General features: G+C 48.6%; 1 protein-coding gene across 1 annotated transcript; it reads right to left on the reverse strand.

Moving 5' to 3' along the window:
* Positions 1–7,355: 7,355 nt before the first annotated feature.
* On the reverse strand, positions 7,356–18,384 carry SNRNP40 (small nuclear ribonucleoprotein U5 subunit 40). The gene is made up of 9 exons (XM_031556788.1): positions 18,255–18,384; positions 17,904–17,997; positions 16,319–16,484; positions 15,277–15,399; positions 14,145–14,265; positions 13,339–13,421; positions 12,844–12,905; positions 9,592–9,695; positions 7,356–7,944 (listed from the first exon to the last, which is right to left on the reverse strand). The coding sequence occupies exons 1-9, from the start codon at positions 18,346–18,348 to the stop codon at positions 7,895–7,897; spliced, it is 897 nt and encodes a 298-aa protein (XP_031412648.1). The 5' UTR covers positions 18,349–18,384; the 3' UTR covers positions 7,356–7,894.
* Between the last annotated feature and the right edge of the window lie 104 nt (positions 18,385–18,488).

Below are 18,488 nucleotides of genomic sequence, written 5' to 3' on the forward strand. Positions count from 1 at the left end.
CCCCCCCCAGTTTCTCCCCATCCTGCCGTCCTTGTGGGCTGTGGGTGGGTGATGCCTGCAGTCTGAGCGCAGGGACCTCACGGCCACCTCCCCTGGGGTCACCATGCCAGGGCAGCACCTGAGTTTGCAGGGAGGACAGACACAGCCTTGCAAGCAAAGCTACCCCACCGTGCAGAGCGCACACAGCTCCCAGGGCCGGGAGTGACCCCCGTCCAGCACCCAGCCACCTGGCTTTGGGCCTCTGCTCTCAGCAGGTTCCTATCCGGGAGGTTTGGGCAGGGAGGTGGGGGCACACGGGGCTGGCAGGGTTCGGCCCCAGCTGCCACCAACCCTGCCCACCTTTGTTCTTTCTCCACAGCGCACCTGGGAGAGCGGAGAGTGCAAAGTTGCCAAGGAATATTTGGGATGGTGCTTTGGGATGGATCTTTCCCAGAGCTTTGGAAACCTCCCCCTGAAATGCCACCCAGCAGAAGGACTTGGGAAAAGTTCACTGCTTTACAGTTCCGTGTGTTTCTTTTCTTCAGCCTTGATTTTTACAACAAAGCATCTACTGAAACTGCACGTATGTTGGCACCGGAGCAGCTCAGTTCTGGATCTGATGGTCCACAGTTTGCAGATGCATTTGGATCTGGGTGCAGGTCCACGATCCAACCCAGCCCATCCAACGTTTGCCTGAGCACACATCCCCATTCACCAGCCTGCTGGATCCACCACTCCTGGATGTGTTCTGTCATCCTGCAGTGCGAATTTCCCCCTGCCCCGGTGCTGTGTGCTGGCATGTGCCCCCATGAGTGTTTTGGGAGGTCCAGGCATGGCCAAAGGATGGGGTTTGTAGATGTGCAGCTTTTCTGAGTGCAGAATCTGCACTACAGATATTTGATGTGCTCACAGAGCCCAGGGGAGGTGGCTGAATGCAAACTGAGCTGGGGGTGCTGGAAAAGGAGGCACTGCTCATGGATGTAAGCAGAGGAAGGACGTGGGGTGAAGGGATCCCATAGGTTAGCACCAATGATGTCCCCACCGACTCACAGTGCTTTGTTGACAATTGCAAGCCTGACCTGCTCTGCTCAGCCCTCCCCATCAGCGTGGGGGGCAAAGGCTCCAGTAAACACCAGAGGAAAGCAAAACGTGCTGATGGAAAATAATGAGAGTGATAAAACCAACACAACGGTGCCGAGATCCTGCCTGGCTCTCGACCAGGTGGAGTTTTGCAAAGAATCAATTTTAGATTAAAAAGGTCAATATAGCATGTCAGGCTGCTTCCCTAGAAGGCGAGGAGATAACTTCATTTGCGAAAGGGTGGGGAAGGGCTGAGCGTTTTGTCCCTTGCTCTGCTTTGCCACCCTCCATCCACACCTGTGATCTTTCGTTTTGCTTTTATTTTATTTTATTTTTTTGTGGAAAGAAAGAAAAGAGACGACGTGCAAATGACGGAGGAAATATTAGGAGGAAATAAAATCAGGGTCGCATTATTCATTCATGGAGATGGGAGGAAGCTGTGAAGATAAGTGCTTTGATGTACACCAGATGCATTGTTCGTGGAAAGCCATTCTTTTTCAATATTGCTGCCTTTTTCAAATGGAAATGTGCTGCGTGGGGGATGACAGCGTGTGCTCACTGCCCCTCATTAGGGGCACAGCATTCCTAAAGCCCGAGGCCCCATGGGATGGGTGGATGGGTTGCAAGGAGGGATTGTAGAAATACCAAGAGGCTCGTAAAGGTTTTTTCAAACTGGATGAATATATGGGATGTGTTACCCCAAAGGTCAGGTCAGTGGTTGGAGCTGATGATCTTAAAGGATTTTTTCCCACCTTGATGAATCCGTGGTATGTTGTCCAGTAGGTCAGTGTGGGAATGCAAGAAAAACCGTTCAGAGCAGAAGCTGTGGAGCAAGATAAACAGCATGAGAACCAAGGACACCTCTAGAAGAAAGAACATCTCACAGCTCTGACTGGATAAGTGCCTGTGTGAACGGTTGAAGAGTGTTTGTAGAATGCTCTGCTGACGTGTAAAGGTGGGTGGGAAAGCTGTAGGGGTGGATGGGAAAGCTAGAAAAAGAAAACTTGTGAAGGTATGTAAGTGATGTGAGAACTTGTAATAAACGATTTGGATCATTTACATCTGAGTCCGTGCCTCAGATGCTGCAGGTCAGGTTATTGGTTGGAGTTGATGATCATGAAGGTCCTTCCCAACCCAGATGAACTGATAGGACAAGGGGGAATGGTTTTAAATTAAGAGAAGGGAGGTTTAGGTTGGATACTGGGAGGAAGTTTTTCCCCCAGAGGGTGGTGAGGCACTGGAACAGGTTGCCCAAGGAGGCTGTGGATGCTCCATCCCTGCAGGCATTCAAGGCCAGGCTGGATGTGGCTCTGGGCAGCCTGGGCTGCTGGTTGGTGACCTGCACACAGCAGGGGTTGGAACTGGATGAGCACTGTGGGCCTTTGCAACCCAGGCCATTCTTTGATTCTGTGATAATATGGGTTACCCAGTGGGTCCAGTTAGTGGTTGGAGTGATGATGCTGAAGGTGTTTTCCAGCCCGTATGGATGGGTTACCCAATGCTTAGCTTCTGATGGCTACTCAAGCAGAAGTTCTGCCAGCCATGCAGCCCAAGAAATTGGATGTCCCCCATGTCCCTTTGCTGTCCCCACAGCTCTCAGTGACCTGGGAGCATCCCAGGACCACAAGGCATCAGGAAGGTCATCTTACAGCACAGCCTGGCCAAGCTCTGCATCCCCAGGGCATGGGGAGCCAGGTGGGATCACTCCCTTGGCTGCACAAAGTCTTCTTTGACATCTGCCTGGCCAGCAAAAAATTTTTGGGAGAAAAAGCACCAAATCTGTGCCAGGAGCTGTAGTGTCCCCCCCGGGCACCAGCCAAAGCTTGGGGACATCCCCAGAGGGGATGTGGCAGCCCAAAGGAACTGGCTGCTGAGCTGCAGCCCCGTAAGCATCCTTTAGGATCCTGGGCAGTAATTGATGGCACCAGGCAGCCCGCTGGAACAAGACGGAATGATCGTTTTGGTGTGTTTATTGGCCAACAAATCTTTGAAGGGGATCCATCTATCTGTGTTACGGTGACAGGGAGAAGATATTTATTCCCATCCATTATGCAAATCAGAGCAGAGTAAACACATGCAAATCTCCGTGCCGCTGCCGTGCAGGCACAGGTCTGATGCAATGAAACCCTGTGGGTGACTGGGGCTCCCACATGCATCCCCTTGCTTGGTGCTCCCAGCAATGTTGATCCAGTGAGGTAGCAGTGGAGCTCCCTAAAAGACACGGTGTGGTGCCTTCAGTGGGGAATGGGTTTGCACTTTGCACTCTGCTCAGGCTGAATCCCCCTGCAGGCTGATGGGCAGCTCAGTTTTGGTGGAGCAGCCATGACACACATATGCCAGGGCTGAAGTTCTCCTGGATCCATGCTAATGAGCCCCTAATTAACAAGAGGTCAGAGTGGCTGAGCAGCCCTGCAGGTGGAAAGGAGAAGGTGGACCCCATTGCAGTCCAGCATTGTGTGATGGGCAGCTGGGTACCAGCCAGATACTGGGAGCAGAGGTGCTCCAGTCCCAGGATTAGGGATGCTCCAACCCTGAGAGCAGAGATATCCCAGCACAGGGATCAAGGATGTCCCAGCCCTGGGAGCAGGGATGTTCCAGCCCTGAGGTTAAGGATGCTCCAGCCCTGGGATCAGAGCTGTCCCAGCACTGGGATCAGGGATGCTGCCTGTGATGGGCAGCCCAAACCTGGGCACCAAACTCAGGATGCCAGACAGCAGCCTGGAGATAGCACCTCCAGCACAGCTGGAGGCAGAGCGTCTGACCTGGACCCCAACCATCCATCCCCTCATTTCACCCATCCCCAAATCCCAGTGGCTCAAACCCCTAAGGGACGCCTGGCACCGAGCACCCTAAATCCCAGCTGCCCATTCAGGGTAAAAGGAAGAGATGGAGCAAAGCTAGCACACAGGGCACCACCGCTTCCCCAGCCTCCTCCAGGAGCACACACACATCTATTTAACCACTGTGTCCCCAATTTTAACATAATTAGCTGTCAGCCTGCCAGTCAACGTCAGCTCCTGCAGATCACCATTAATGGATCGCTGTTCAGCCAGCTGTTATTGAATCGATATAGAAATTAAAATGCATTCTTTCCATTCTTTCTCAGCTGTCATCTTATCTCAGTGTCTAGCTAAAAGCACGGCAGATTACAGAATCCATCATCATTTAGCCTTTGTAGCTTGCAAAATTCATAATTAACAAAAAAATTCTATTCAGTTTCTCGTGTAATTTAATTAGTTTTCTATTAAATAGAGACTAAGTATCATCTAATCCCCCAACAGAGCAAATAATTGTTTTCTATTCTTTTAGAAACTATCGCTACCAAAATTCATTAGGAGCAGCAATGGGAAAAGGTGTGGAAGGGGTTGGAGGAGGGATGGGGTGGCAACCAGTGGGGCAGGTGGGGATGGAGCAGGGCTGGGCTGCCCACGCTGTGCCCCGCAGGATCCCACGCCGTGCCCCATGCCTCCATCCAGGGGGATCTGTGCTCCAAAGGGTGACCTGGCATAAGGACCAGAGTGAAGACAGCCATGCAGTGCTGTGGGGCTCACAGCCGTTTATCTGGATCATGGGACAGATTTAATTTATAGTGGAAATCTCTCAAGCAAAGACGTCCCTTGGAGGAATAAACCTGTTTAAGAAAACAATTTTCTCCGTGCTCGGATTATGCCTTTAATGGCTTGCTGCTGTGTGCCCTGGAGCCCACACTGTTCCAGTGAAGAGAAAATGTCTGTAAGCACTGGTACGCACGCATGTGTGCATACATGCATGTGCATGTGTACATATATGTGTGTGTGCGTGTGTGTACATGCAGTGTGTGCACGGACGCATGCATGCTGCACATGCAAGGGCTCAGCTTGGCAGCAAGCCCCTTGCACAAAGGATTTCCCATGGCTGTACCCCATCTCCACGGTGCCCCCAGGGCCAGCACTGAGCCTGGGGGGCTGAGCCCCTGTGGAGGCAGAGTGGAGCTGTGGCTGTGCTCCTGCTGCAGGAATTTGGCTCTGCAGAGCGTGAAACTCACTCGGCTCCCAGTGCCCCCCCGGGGGCTGTTAACTGCCAGGACCTGTGTTTGCTCACCACCCTTCCAACCCCCCGAGCAAATTAGATTAAATCCACAAATTGCAAGGACGGGGCCGGTCACAGCTCACTGAGCACGTGTCCCATTACCAGCAGGTGGGTGCTGCTCCTAAATCAGCTTCCAGTTCTCTCCAGGGATGCAGGAGAGAAGAGAGCTCACTGCTGCAGTCAGTTTGCTCGTGTTGGGGTGGCACTGCTGGGCTCTCTTGGTCTATTTAGGGAGGAGGTGCCCTGAAAGCAATCCAGCCCCATGGCAGGGCTTGCTCTCCTTGGGGTGGAGGGATTAGTGTTAATCCAGATAATTCTCCTGATCTGGGTCACAGCTGCATGGATGCCAGCTCTGATGCACTGAGCTGCTGAGCATCCCACAGCCACCAGCTGGGACTGGGCATCCCAGGGTGCTGCCAGACCCCAGGGTGCAGTATCACAGCCTACCTGCAAGGCACACCAGGCATGCTCACATCTCTGCTTTTTTCCTCATTTCCCTTTGTGCAGGAAAAGCCAGAGCCCTGGCAGCATCCTTCATCCTGGAGGCCAAGGTAGGTTTAAGCCTGGCCATTCTCAGATGACTGGGGGATGCAGGAGGATGCCTCTCTACAACTTCACCTCAGGTTCTTCCTTTGCTAACTAAGGAAAAAAAGCACCCTTTTTTCTTCCTTTAAACAAACACAAGTCAGGAAATCGAGCAGTCTTGTCACCACTAGCCAAGCCCTCAGTCTCTTCCCTCAGACACTTGGGCATACACGCAGATAAAACAAACCCTCAAGGATTATAATAGGGCCCACAAAGCACCACGTGCACGTGCCTGTCTCCTCCTGGCCACGCAGCCCCATCCCAGGGCACAAGGCACAGGAGGCTGGCCTGAGATCTGGCACTCCCAGCCGGGCCCCCTGCTCTCATTCACATGCATTCCAGGGCATGTTATTTAACACTCCGCAGAGTTAAAAATAAATCTTCCCCCTGCCTCCAGTTCTCTCTGCTTGGCTCTTCAGCTGGAGGGTGATTTGTTTGCATTTGGATGCATCCATTCACCACCATCTGGTGACAGGTCCTCCCCCGTCTGCACCATCCTCCTCCTCACCCCACCTGTCAGCCCCAACCTCAGCGGGGTCCCAGTGCAGGGCAGGCTGCAGACGTGGGCAGCAGCAGCTTTGCCAACACGGTGTCTTGGTGTGCAGCAGTGCCATGGGTCCAGCTCCACCGGGTTGCTATGGACTGATCATACCTGCTGCTCCTGCTGGGAGTCGCAAGGAGCTGATCCTCACTGCATTTGAAGCTGGAGCTCTGCTCAGTGTAGACCTGGTGCTTGAATCCTTCAGCCCAGCTGTGGAGCTGGGCAGTGAATGAGGCAGTCACAGATGATGGTTTCCTGCATCCCTGAAATAAGGACACGGCACCAGGACAGGAACCATTCCAGGTGACAGTGACAAAGCAGTGTCACATACCCACCCCATGTCCACTCTGCCTCCTTGGGAAGCGCAGCCACACTTCTCACCCTCCTTTAAAGCTTCCCCATCCATTCCAGCCTCAAGTGCACTATCCTCCAGCTTTTCCCTTCTCTCCACAGTAAGAAGAACAGGGGCAAGAAATGCAATCAGAGGAACTTCTTCCCATTGTACTGTGTGAATTGCAATAATTTTCCACCTCTTAAATACCTCCTTATGGCTGCAGCAGAATCCTCCTGGTCCAACACACACCAAGACTGCACGGAACAGTCCTGGAATGGGAGGACCACAGGTTCATCGTCCCACCCAATGTGCAGCCCTCCTCCAGGACAGGACAGAGAAACAGCAAGAGGTGAGCAACACCTGACACAATCTGAGCTACGGCAGGAAAAGGGGAAAAAGGGGTGAAAAAGGAGAAAATGTCTGTTGGCAAGAATCTGGGGTGGACACGTTCAGAACAGAAACTTGTGGGGCACAGACCTGACCATGGAATGGTGGGGATAAGCCAGCAGGAAAGGAGTTTAAATTGCTGGAAGAGAAACTGTTTTCTCCTATACCGAATCTTGATGCCCACAGTGGTAGATATGCAACGTGCACCCAACCTGCCTGACAACCTGCTACATCCCAGCCAGTCTGGTCAGCAACAGGGGATGTGCAACCAACCCAGCTCCTGCACTGCTGAGTCCTGAACTCATTCCTTTTACATTTATTTATAGCAGAAGGCTGACTCTACTCAAAACAAGAAAATAGAATTCAGCAGTAGCCTGACAATTATTTCCAGTGTGGTCATTTTTATTGCCATGAATAAAAAATAAAGCTGCTCTTCTGAAGTTCAAGTATATGTTTTCCCTGGGTTATATATGAGTGAGGGCTTTGATTTAGTATTGTACAGTAGAAAAGTAAAGCAGAACAATAAATTCCATCCACACAGTTCTTGTAAAAAGGTGTCTATTTCAGTTTGACCATATAAAAACAACCAAGAGAAACCGGACAGGGAATATACAAGCAACAAATGGAATTTAAACAAATTATACAAATTTCAAGTGATCTGGGTAAGGGTTTAGCAGCCCGTTGTACAGCCAAATTCAAAACCAATTCAATTCTGAGTTTTCCTTCTTCCCCAAAAGGGGAAAAAACCCAAGCTGTACAGCAGGCCATGCAGACACTGCAGCCTGTGATGTCTCATCAAGCTGCTTCAGTGTTTTCCCATTACCATGAGTGTGAGGGGGCTGGCACCAGCAAGAAGCAAGTCAATCCTACTTCTGTAAACCAGAGACTTCAAGGGCACGAATCACAGCATCTTCTCAGCTTCACTGGATCTCCCCCATATACAGCCTCTTGTCACTGGATGCAGAGAGTACTGAGGGAGAGAGGAATACAAAAATCAGTTTGAAACCTCTGCTGATGACACACTGTGTGGATTTAGCTGCTGGCTGTAAGGTATCGATAAAGCCAGATCTCATCTGCTCCCCAAAAACGCTTCATGGGATTACCACTGACATTTCAGCACATGCAGCACAACAGCAAACACGTACAGCTCTGGCTGCCATTCCCTGCCCCAAGACAGACATAAAGGCATGCTGCCTGTAATGTCTGAGCATTAAAACACTAAAGAGAGACACATAAACACGCGGGTAATGCTCTCAAATATCCTGCAATGTTATTTTGCTTGCAAGGAGCGTTCAGATTGTGAATCAGGCACGGCCGCTGGGACCACGTGCCACTAGAGGGCAGAGGCTGGCTGGAAAAGCCTGGCCACGCTGCTGTCATCAGAACAGAAGCAAAATGCAGCTGTGCTCAGCCGGAACAGCCCTAATGCAGAAGGCTAAAAGGCTGCTGAGTGCATTCAAAGTGTGAAGTTGACGACAACTCCATCAGAGCTCTGTTCTTGACCCTGGCAACTATTTCATTCAAGTCTACAAGAGATGTGTGTGGGGGTTTTGCATGAAGCTTGCAGACCAACGTCTGTCATCTTGCTTGGTGTGCCCTCCCATGCAGATGCATAATGTGGGATGGTGGAGTGAATTACAAGATTAATGTTCCCAGATGTTAATAGGAACCAACTGCAGGACTCTTATGCCATGACTGGATAGGTTTCTAATTTTTACTTTCAGATGAGTGATTGATTCACAAAGAGAAGCTCAGCAGAACACAATTACAAACAATCCGCTCCAAAGCAGAAAGATGGCTCTGCTCTTCCAGCACAGTCTCTGATCTGAAGACAGAGCAATGAATAACCAAGGAACAAACCCATAATTCACTGCCCTGAATCCCCACCCCCAGGCTGCTGCAGACTGTCATGCTCAGCACCACTGAGCTCTCAGCTTCCCTTCGGGGTTGACTTGTGTCAGTTTTTGGCTGAAGCAGTGCGATGACCTGGCTGATGGTGTGAGTGTTTCCATAGAAACAAACAGTGCCCTGTGGTCCTCCTTGGGCCACAAACACTGCTAAGAAACGGACACCAAGTCTGGTCTCAGCTATGGCACTGTAGCTGTTCTGAGAAAGCCACCAGGAGCGTTTTCTCACCCACCACTGATATGCAGTGCCACACCTTCGCCCTGGAGCAGAACACTTCTGGGATGATGACAGAAATCTCTGCACAAAGAACCTCATTTGTCCCCTGTAGCTTTTGGGAAAGGTAGAGGCCCTGTGCTGGAGACATGCCTCTAGGCTTCTCTAACTATTATCATGTGGTCAGCAAATACATGGTTATACTAAGCCCAAGTATCAAAAATCTTTTTCCGTGGCCTCTGGGAAGAAGCAGTAGCTCACAGCCAGCTGCAGCTCATGGCATACCTCCACAGCACTGCTGGTCACCCAGGCCCACAAGAAGAGCCCCACTGCTCTGCCCAGGGCTTGGCTCCAGGCTGCAGTGGACTTCTTTCCCCCAGTTCTTCAATATTTGGGGTCTGGGCCACCAACACTATTTGTGCTGTTTTATGGAAGACCAGCATACAGCCAGCTCTGAATCTCTTTCCCCAGCTGACTTGATCTGGGGAGGACTTACTAATAGGTTCCTCTGGATGGAAAGCCAGCTCGTTCACCGACCCCGCGTGGCCTGGCAGCTTGTACAAAATCCTCCTGGATGTGGTGTCCCACACATAGACAAACCTACAAGACAGTCATTATGAGAGCAAGCATTTGTAAAGGAGAGTAGCCGCCTCCCACACCAACGGCTGCTTCCTGCAACGGTTCACCACCCAGGCTGTAATAACCACAGCTGTTAGCATGGATAAACAAGGAGCCTGTCAGGAGCAAAACGCTGCACTGCTGAATTAAAAGGAGCAAAGGTCTGAGCAGGTAGGAGCTGATGTGCCAGCTCTGTGTTAAAAGCCTCTCTGCTGTCTCAGCACTGCAGCACCGAGATTGATGAGGCCACGGAGACCCTCAGCACAACAGCAACACAGTGGGCTTAGAGACACACGGAGCATCAGAATGACTCTTCCTCTTGCAAATACCTCCCTGTAAGCACCATCAGAGCTCTCAGTTCAGGCTGGCAGGCAAGCAGTGAGGAGGAGTCTGGGTGGTCCCCCCCAGTCCCTGCCATAGCACAATCCCTCCCAGTCAACAACCTTTATATATGGATTTCTTCCTGCGACGCCATTGAAGTCATCATTCACTTGGCAGCATTTATTAGGGGGCTGATCAGATTGCACCCAGCCCTTTGATTAATCTCCTGCGGGTCGCCATGCTGCACTGCTGCAGGTCCTGCCCGCGTGCCTCACCTTGGCTGAAGGACAGCACCGACAGCACTGCAAGTGCAGCGGGTCAGAAATAAACTGCTGGCACCAGGCAGCATTCACACTATCCTTACAGTCTCCAAATGGGAGAAAAAAGGCACCTTTGTGCAGCAGAACACAGCCTGTCTCTACCTCTTTCCTGCTGTCCATCACTATGCCAGTTCCACTGGGGAACAAAGCGATGCCCTGACCTCAGATATGGAGACCACAGCCAGGCAAAACGATGCTGCATCCCACCTGATTGGCCTCCCTCCCAAACTTAACATGGAATGTCATTTGTTACAAGGTCCACAGCTCTTCAGAAAAAAAATCAGGGGCTTGGGAAAGCTGCCAGTTCTGCATTATGCTCCTACTGCCTTCTCGTTTTGCTCTTTAAATAAGTGAGTGGCATCTGAAATAAAATCTGGCGGGGCAGAAAAGGAAAATGGCAGAGCAGTAATTGGTGGAGTTCAGTGTGGAGAGCAGCTCTGCCACACACGTGCTTCAGAAATACCAGGGTGGCTGCTCATAGGGGATGCTGCAGAGGGTGAGGGCATGAGGGACAGCAGGCAAGAGGAGAACACATAAAAGTGACCTACAGTCACATTCCTTCAAAGGAAGGTTGCTGCAAATGCCACTATGATCTGCACATCTCAGCTGTGTGAACTGAAACGTGCTCAGGATCAACGGCCCTTTTACATCCCTGCACATAACCCAGGCTCTGAATCCAAAGTGGGACCATTCCAGGCTTATGCAGTGCCACCACTCCAATTCTTTCTCTTTGACAATGCTCTGCGCACCTCATGAAGACCAATGGTTGCTTTTACAATCAGGCCTCTAATTGTAAAAACTTCTATTTCTTAGTTGAAACAGAAATTAACTTTTTTTCTGCCCCCAAAAAGCACTGAATCTTTTGTGACCCTTGTTGGCTAAGCAGAGAGGACACTGAATACCAACAGAGACTTTTTCAGAGGCATTCATTTTCAGGCTGGTGTTATTCTTTATATTATTTTCTTAAAGGATATGAAAAGGAAAAAAAAAATGGAGCATCCCACTTGAGTCATGAATATCATTTGAAGCAGCATTTCTTCAAGCTATTATCCAGCAGGCAAGAATCATATCAGGCACTTTCACTACAGAATTCTGCTGCAATGTTTTTCTTTGGTATGGCAAAGCAGGAAAGCATTAAGCAGCTGATTTTACAATAACCCTTCTGAAAGGCTCACAGTGAAAAAAAAAATAAAAAAAAATCAGATAATTGTCACACATACTCCACATAATGCAGAGCAATACGGTAACCATTGGGGAATTATCTTTTATGCAGACAAATGGAAATTTTTAATCTTGCTTTGCTTTCCCAGCAGATGCTCCTTCTCAAAAAAATAATTACAAAAAACAACAACAACGACAACAAAAACTTAAAAACTCAGAGACAGCAGAAAAATCTGAGTGGCCTCATCTAACCTGCCCCAGGACCTGGCTGTGTGCTCTTCATCACGAATTTCACAGCAAAATTACTGTCAAACCTACATCAGCATCTGCAGAACTAACCTAATGGCCTAATATTTCAAGCCCCACTTACCATGTCAGGCTGCCCACACTGGGACTGGCCATGAAGGAACAGGTATTCATCACCACGTGCACTGCTGCTGCAGCCCAGCAGGACTGGAAAGAAGGGTCACGTCTCAGCTGTGACAGCTGGCCCCACTATATCTGCACAGCAAGAACTAAAGCTCTCCCTACCGTCTATCAGAAACTCATTAATTTGCTGATAACTGCTGCTCCATGCCTTGGACTCTGGCCTGCAGGAATTCTTGTCTCCATGTCACTGAGAGTGCACCTGGATCTGCTCCAGCAGGTTGGTATTGTTCATGGCAACCTTCAGTGTCTGGCAGGGACCCTCTGCTGCCCTCCTCCCTCTGCCCAGTTTACCCTTTGGTTGCCCTACCCTACAGAATCTCTCATTTAAATAAGTCAGCTACGTGCTAATTTAGTCACAACTTAATTTCCTCACATCTGTTAATTAAAGTAAGGATCACAAATGATCCTTGGAACACCACTGGTGCTACCTGGTAGCTTTGACTGATACTCGTGGTCATTATCAGCACAAATCCAGCACTCTGCAGCAATCTGCCAGAATCTCTGCCTTTAGAAAAGTCTCACAACAGTCTGCTGCTATGTCTGCAAGAGACCTCGCGTGCTGCCAGCTATGCTCCTGTCATCTGCTTGTCCATCTGTTGGATGCAGTGACTGAACACAAGCAGAAATGGAGCTCTCTAGAAGGTTTCTGACAACAATAATAAGGATTTTACCACCATATAGTGCTTCTCCACTGATGCAAAGGCAATATGAACACATCACTGCTATCACTGCTGCAGACAATGCTCACAGATTACCACAGGGGGTTGTTTGGGTCTTCACACCTCCATGCACAGCTCTGGCTCTTCATATCAATTTCAGAGATGATCCAGCTGGTTTCAGGAGTGATTGCAAATATAGTTTGGGATTGACAGTAACAGAGAAACACAGTGATAACTCACCTGTCAGCAGATCCTCCTGCTATCTTACTCCCATCTGGAGACCAGGAGCACCTCAAAAGATTCTAAAACAACAACAAAAAAAAATAGGCACAGTTCAATTTCCAAAGAAGATTTAGCTTTTCCCTTCCACTTCAAGTAAAATCACCACGAGACTTTAAATATCACGAGCACTACTTTAACGATCCCTCTTCAAAAGATGAGAAAGTAATTACAGATTTTATTTTATTGCTGGAAACATCCATTGCCTTGCTACTTCACACAACGTAGATAGTAAGTGTAGAAAATACTTAATTTACCTAATTATAGCCAAACTGAGCAAAGAAATTTTGTTACTACAGCTTTAATTGGAATCTCACTTTGTGCATTAATCTTCCTTCGAGTCCTTATTAAAGCTTCACTGGTTTAAACTTGAACTTAAAAAACAATTTACAGAAAAGTTAATAGATAGCTGCAGTGTTGTATAAACAACAGTGTTTCAGCCTGTAATACACTCACCTTCTCAAAATTATGCACATTCCCCTGGAAAATCTTTACACATCTCTCTTTTGGGGCAAACGGTCGCACATCCCAGATGCGAACTGCAACAGAGAGCACACAGTAATTAGCTGGAGATAGCAGAGGCATGGGGGCAAGATCAGCAGCTAACGATCAAAGATCTGGTCACATTCCTTGTTCTTTTCATGCCTATGCTTCCTCAGAAGCTAAAGGAAACCAACAGCTCTCCCACTGCAGGAAGCTGTGATATGAAAGGTAAAATGCAGCAATTTATAATTACACTGAGACCATTGCCAACAGGAGGAGAAAAATCCAAAACAACTCTTACACAAATGAGCCACTGTCTCCTTACACGAGCATTTGCTTTATTCTAATACACTTCATGATCACACTTCTAATCAGATCAGCTTCGCTGAGCACCCATACGTGGGAGATGGAAACAGCACTGTCATTCCCTGCTGCGGGGAAGCAGCTGAACCACTGACAAAAGCCAGACCAAGATTATGTTCAACTGCCTGTGCAAATAACTTGTGCCACAGCCCGTGTCCTCATCACCCTTTGGGAGACGTAACAAACCTTTCTTCCGCTCCCTCTCTGCAGTGGACGTGACTGTCACAGTTCTAACAAAGAGAACTGAAGTTTTCTCTGCGGACCTGCCTGCATTCTGCCCATCTTTTCACCTGATTCTCCTATTTTAGCACACTGACCAATTTCAGCTGTTCCTTCCAAGATGCCACACGTAGCTCTTCAAAAGCAGGGGCTGACAGCTGTCTGCACAGCTGTGCTGTCACATTTGTAGGATGTACCTGTGTTATCCATTGCGTTAGAGAGCAGGTAAGAGCCTTCTGAACTCAGGCTGAGGCCTGTCACTGAGTCTGCATGTCCTCTCATGGTGTACGTGAGCTTGTTCTGGCGAAGGTCCCACACCTTTCAGACAGTAGACACAAAATTGTGGCTTAGAGAGGGCAGAAAAGACTATCAGCAATGCTCTTTGCAAACCACTTCATGCAGGTACTGATCAGCCATCTGATGAAATCAGTTTTCAGTTTCAGTCAGGTGAAGTCTGAATGGCTAAAATAAAAGGCTGTAATGTTATAATGTTATGTATTGTCCTCTAAAGGGCTGTTTTTTTTCTCTATTTCTTACCTAACATGTCCAACCACATTAGCAGAAAACAATTGAATTTCAGCAGCTTATGTATGCAGAATTCCCTTTCAATCTGGCCTCGCTCCCTCAGTTCCCAAATTCCTCTCACCCATGGCACAGAGAAGCAGCTGTCCAATCTCCAAGATTTCACACTATTATTTCTCTAAGAGTTACTGCCATTCAGAGGGCAATCAGAACAGATACTATTTCAGTGCTACGCTTAGTGGTGGTCCTCTGATAAGTATGTGCTCCCCATGCCTAGATAAGACTGGAGACTGAGGCTAAAGAGACAGTAAGACTGTCTGAATTGTGAAACTATCAGGAGAATCTCAGCTACAAAATGAATGAAACACTGAGAGTGCTCTTAAACAAGAACTTTCCACAGTAGCAGGTGACAAAGTAAATTATCGAAGCAGAGGTCAGAGAACATGGATGTGTCACCAGTTTTTCTATAGCCTACGTCATATATGGCTCTAGAGCCTCTGTGAGGGGCAGCAGCTGCCAGAAGAGCTTGCATACCATATCAGTGGCAGCGTGTGACAGCAGCACTGGGACGTGTGGCCAGTCACATGGCAGACAGCCCTGGAACAACTACCTCAGCTTGTTGGCCTTAGATCAAGAGAGAGGTTGGACACCGTGGACCAGTGCAGTTCTTGTGACAGTAAAATTAACCAATAGTCTTCCACATTTGTTCTTGACCAATGAGGCATTTTGCATGCTGCTAAATAAATATTGATGGGATGGAAAAGGTGAGTATGGTTGGAAAGACACACGAGGACACAAGCGTCATACCTTAATATCGTTGTCAATGCCCCCAGATATGATCTGATCACTGGTGTCATTGAAAGTTACAGCCAAGACCTGGTAAGTGTTCTGAAATGTCTGGACAGCAGCTTTTTTTCTGATATCCCACAGCTGAAAAGACATTGTAGTTGTAAAACTTACACATAGGAAGTTGCATACATGCTTTCATAGAACCATAGAACGGCCTGGGTTGCAAAGGCCCACAGTGCTCATCCAGTTCCAACCCCCTGCTGTGTGCAGGTCACCAACCAGCAGCCCAGGCTGCCCAGAGCCACATCCAGCCTGGCCTTGAATGCCTGCAGGGATGGAGCATCCACAGCCTCCTTGGGCAACCTGTTCCAGTGCCTCACCACCCTCTGGGGGAAAAATCTCTCTGTTTTGCAGAGACTCAGACCACTCTACTAAAATCCACTCTTTCACACCTCAAAGGATTTTTACAAAAAACACAGTAAAAGTCTGTGTTGCTAAAACACAGGAATTCCCCAGTTTTAAGGAAAAATAGGAGGGAAAAGGGCAGTTGAATAAAAGATTTCAGTAACTGAAGTTTCGCACCAATGTGCACAAGAACTTCTTTAGGTGAGGGTGACGGAGCACTGGAACAGGCTGCCCAGGGAGGTTGTGGAGTCTCCTTCTCTGGAGATATTCAAGGCTCGCCTGGACGCCTACCTGTGCGACCTGGTGTAGGGAACCTGCTTTGGCAGGGGGTTGGTCTCGATGATCTCTAGAGGTCCCTTCCAACCCCTACGATTCTGTGATTCTGTAACTGCTTGCCTTCCACTTGTTTGATTAACACTGTTCAGCAGAAGTGCAATTGAGTAGATTAATTTTGTTAGCCTTCATCCAAAAACTTACAGCAGGATCAACTGAATTTCTTTTCTGGTATGAAAATTTGTTGATAAAAAAAAAAAAATCTATGAGATTTTTGGACTACTACTTAAAGGTGAATTCCACCAATTTAAATGGAAATGAATATGTAACGTTCTTGGAGATCCTATCTTATTTTCATTGTAGACTGCCTCCATATACTGACCTTCACTGTCCCATCATCACTGCCCGTACAGACAAGCTGAGGTCCTCGCCTTGCTGGGTAGCAGGAGTTCACAAACGAGGTATGGCCCTTCAGCCTCTTCACTCTCTCTCCAGTCTCACTGTCCCACACAGCCACAGTCTTGTCTGTGGATGCTGAGAAGAGCATGCTGTGGAGAAGAACCACTGTGAGACTCTCAATGTCAGAAGCATTTCTCCCTTCCCACTTTCTTACTCTACAGACATGAGGTCACAGCTTGAAATATTAAGTGGGAGCCACTAAATCAGACATTCATTTTGGTTGAAAAGATCATGTCCTGTAACTTGTCACCTGAAAAAATGAGACTGACACCCTTCTTGCTCCAGCCATCTTTCTTGCTACAGCTGCTGAGGGAAACTGATTTGTTCTGTCTGGAGGAAAAGGGGCTGGCAGGAGATCTCACTGCTCTCTACAGCTGTCCAGATCCTTTCCCACAGGACACCCTTCCAGCCACTCTCCCTGAGCCTATACCACTGCATTGGTGAGACCCAAGTGCAGCACTCAGCTTTGTTGAATGTCACATGACTGGACTCAGACCATCAACTCAGCCTACCCAGATCCATCTGCAACACTCCAGCCCAACTTGGTGTCACCTGCTAGTTTCCTGATGGTATACTCAAACTCTTCATCAGCATCTAATGAAGATCTGATTAAATGAAATTGGACCCACTACTATTAAGAACTATGTCCAAAGACAAATGTCTGCTGACTGACAACAGAACAAATACAGAGGAGGTGCTTTCACCAAATCCCATTTCTATGTAAAATTATAGATAGGATTTCTGACTCCTCAGACATGGTCTGTGATGAAACTGGGGCTCTTTCGTCTTGGGAAAAAGAAGCTAAGGGGAGACCTTATTGCTCTCTTCCAATACCTGAAAGGTGCTTACAGCAGAGCGGGGTTGGTCTCTTCTCACTGGTGACAGGATGAGGGGAAATGGCCTCAAATTGTGCCAGGGTAAGTTTAGGTTGGATATCAGGAAAAACTTATTTACAGAAAGGGTTGTTAAACACTGCAATAGGCTGCCCAGGGAGGTGGTTGAGTCACCATCCCTGGATGTGTTTAAAAACCGTTTGGATGTGGTGTTCAGGGACATGATTTAGCGGAGGGTTGTTAGTTAGGGTACTATGGTTAGGTTGTGGTTGGACTTGATGATCTTTAAGGTCTTTTCCAACCTGAGTGATTCTATGATTCTTTGGGAAGAGAAAAAGGAAAGTCTAGCAACCTCCTGGTTCAGATGCAATGGTGGAAGAACCTTCTGAAATAAACACATACATGTTCTCTTTCCCACCCCAAGCAACTAGCATTTCCTACATCATCAGCATGAGCACTCAGATTTCTGAAGATTGAAACCAAACATTCATACGTCACAAGTGGCTCCAGAGTCAACGCTCAGCCTCAAGCAGACACCACTCCTAATCTGAAAAAGGGTCACAAGGGCCGCACAAGGAGCAACGAGGAGGTGCTGTGCAGGGCTCTGTCCAGCAGAAAACATCTCCCCTTCAAAACAGTGGGGATTGGGCAGGAATCTACCAGCGTGCCCCTTACCTGCCATCCGTGTTATAGTGCAGCTCCATGACCGCCCCGCTGTGTCCCTTCAGAGTGGCGTAGTTATCACAATCCCCATAGACATTCCACAGCACTAGAGAAAAAGGAGAGAGGAAAGTGAACAACATGTGAAAATACATCTAATTCAGATTGAGAGATCTGCAGCCTGGAAAAGAGAAGGCTCTAGGGAGATGTGAGAGCAGCCTTTCCATATCTAAAGGGAGGCTATGAGAGAGAAGGGGCTGATGCTTTAGTGGGATCTCTTGTGATAGGACAACGGAAAGTGGGAGATTTTGATAAGTACGAATTATTTTGACACCAAGAGTAGTGAAGCCCGGCCCCGCTACTCACGGATCAGCCTGTCAAAGCCGGCAGACGCCAGGGTGTTGCCGTTGGGGTGGAACTTGCAGCAGTACACCTCTCCCTCGTGCCCCGACAGCAACATGATGGGCGCTTGCAGCGAGGAGCAGCGCGGGGGGCCCTGCGGGAGGATACGGGGAGAGAAGTGAGGGACAGCCGGAGCAGAGGACACAAGGAAAAGGATCTCTCCATTCCCGCCTCCCTCACAGCCCCTACCGATTGTAG

This window comes from Meleagris gallopavo, chromosome 25 (assembly GCF_000146605.3).
Source record: "Meleagris gallopavo isolate NT-WF06-2002-E0010 breed Aviagen turkey brand Nicholas breeding stock chromosome 25, Turkey_5.1, whole genome shotgun sequence".
NCBI classification, from domain to species: Eukaryota; Metazoa; Chordata; class Aves; order Galliformes; family Phasianidae; genus Meleagris; species Meleagris gallopavo.

Bases quoted from the DNA above. Each gene is read 5' to 3' on its own strand.
- SNRNP40 (XM_031556788.1), bottom strand. From the start codon at position 18,348: ATGTTGCTGTCGGGGCACGAGGGAGAGGTGTACTGCTGCAAGTTCCAC. The intron at 12,906-13,338 runs GTGAGTGTATTA...TTGTTGTTTTAG, and splicing joins ATGTGCATAATTTTGAGAAG to AATCTTTTGAGGTGCTCCTG. The intron at 7,945-9,591 runs GTAAGTCCTCCC...TCTCTCCCTCAG, and splicing joins CCATCCAGAGGAACCTATTA to TACTCTCTGCATCCAGTGAC.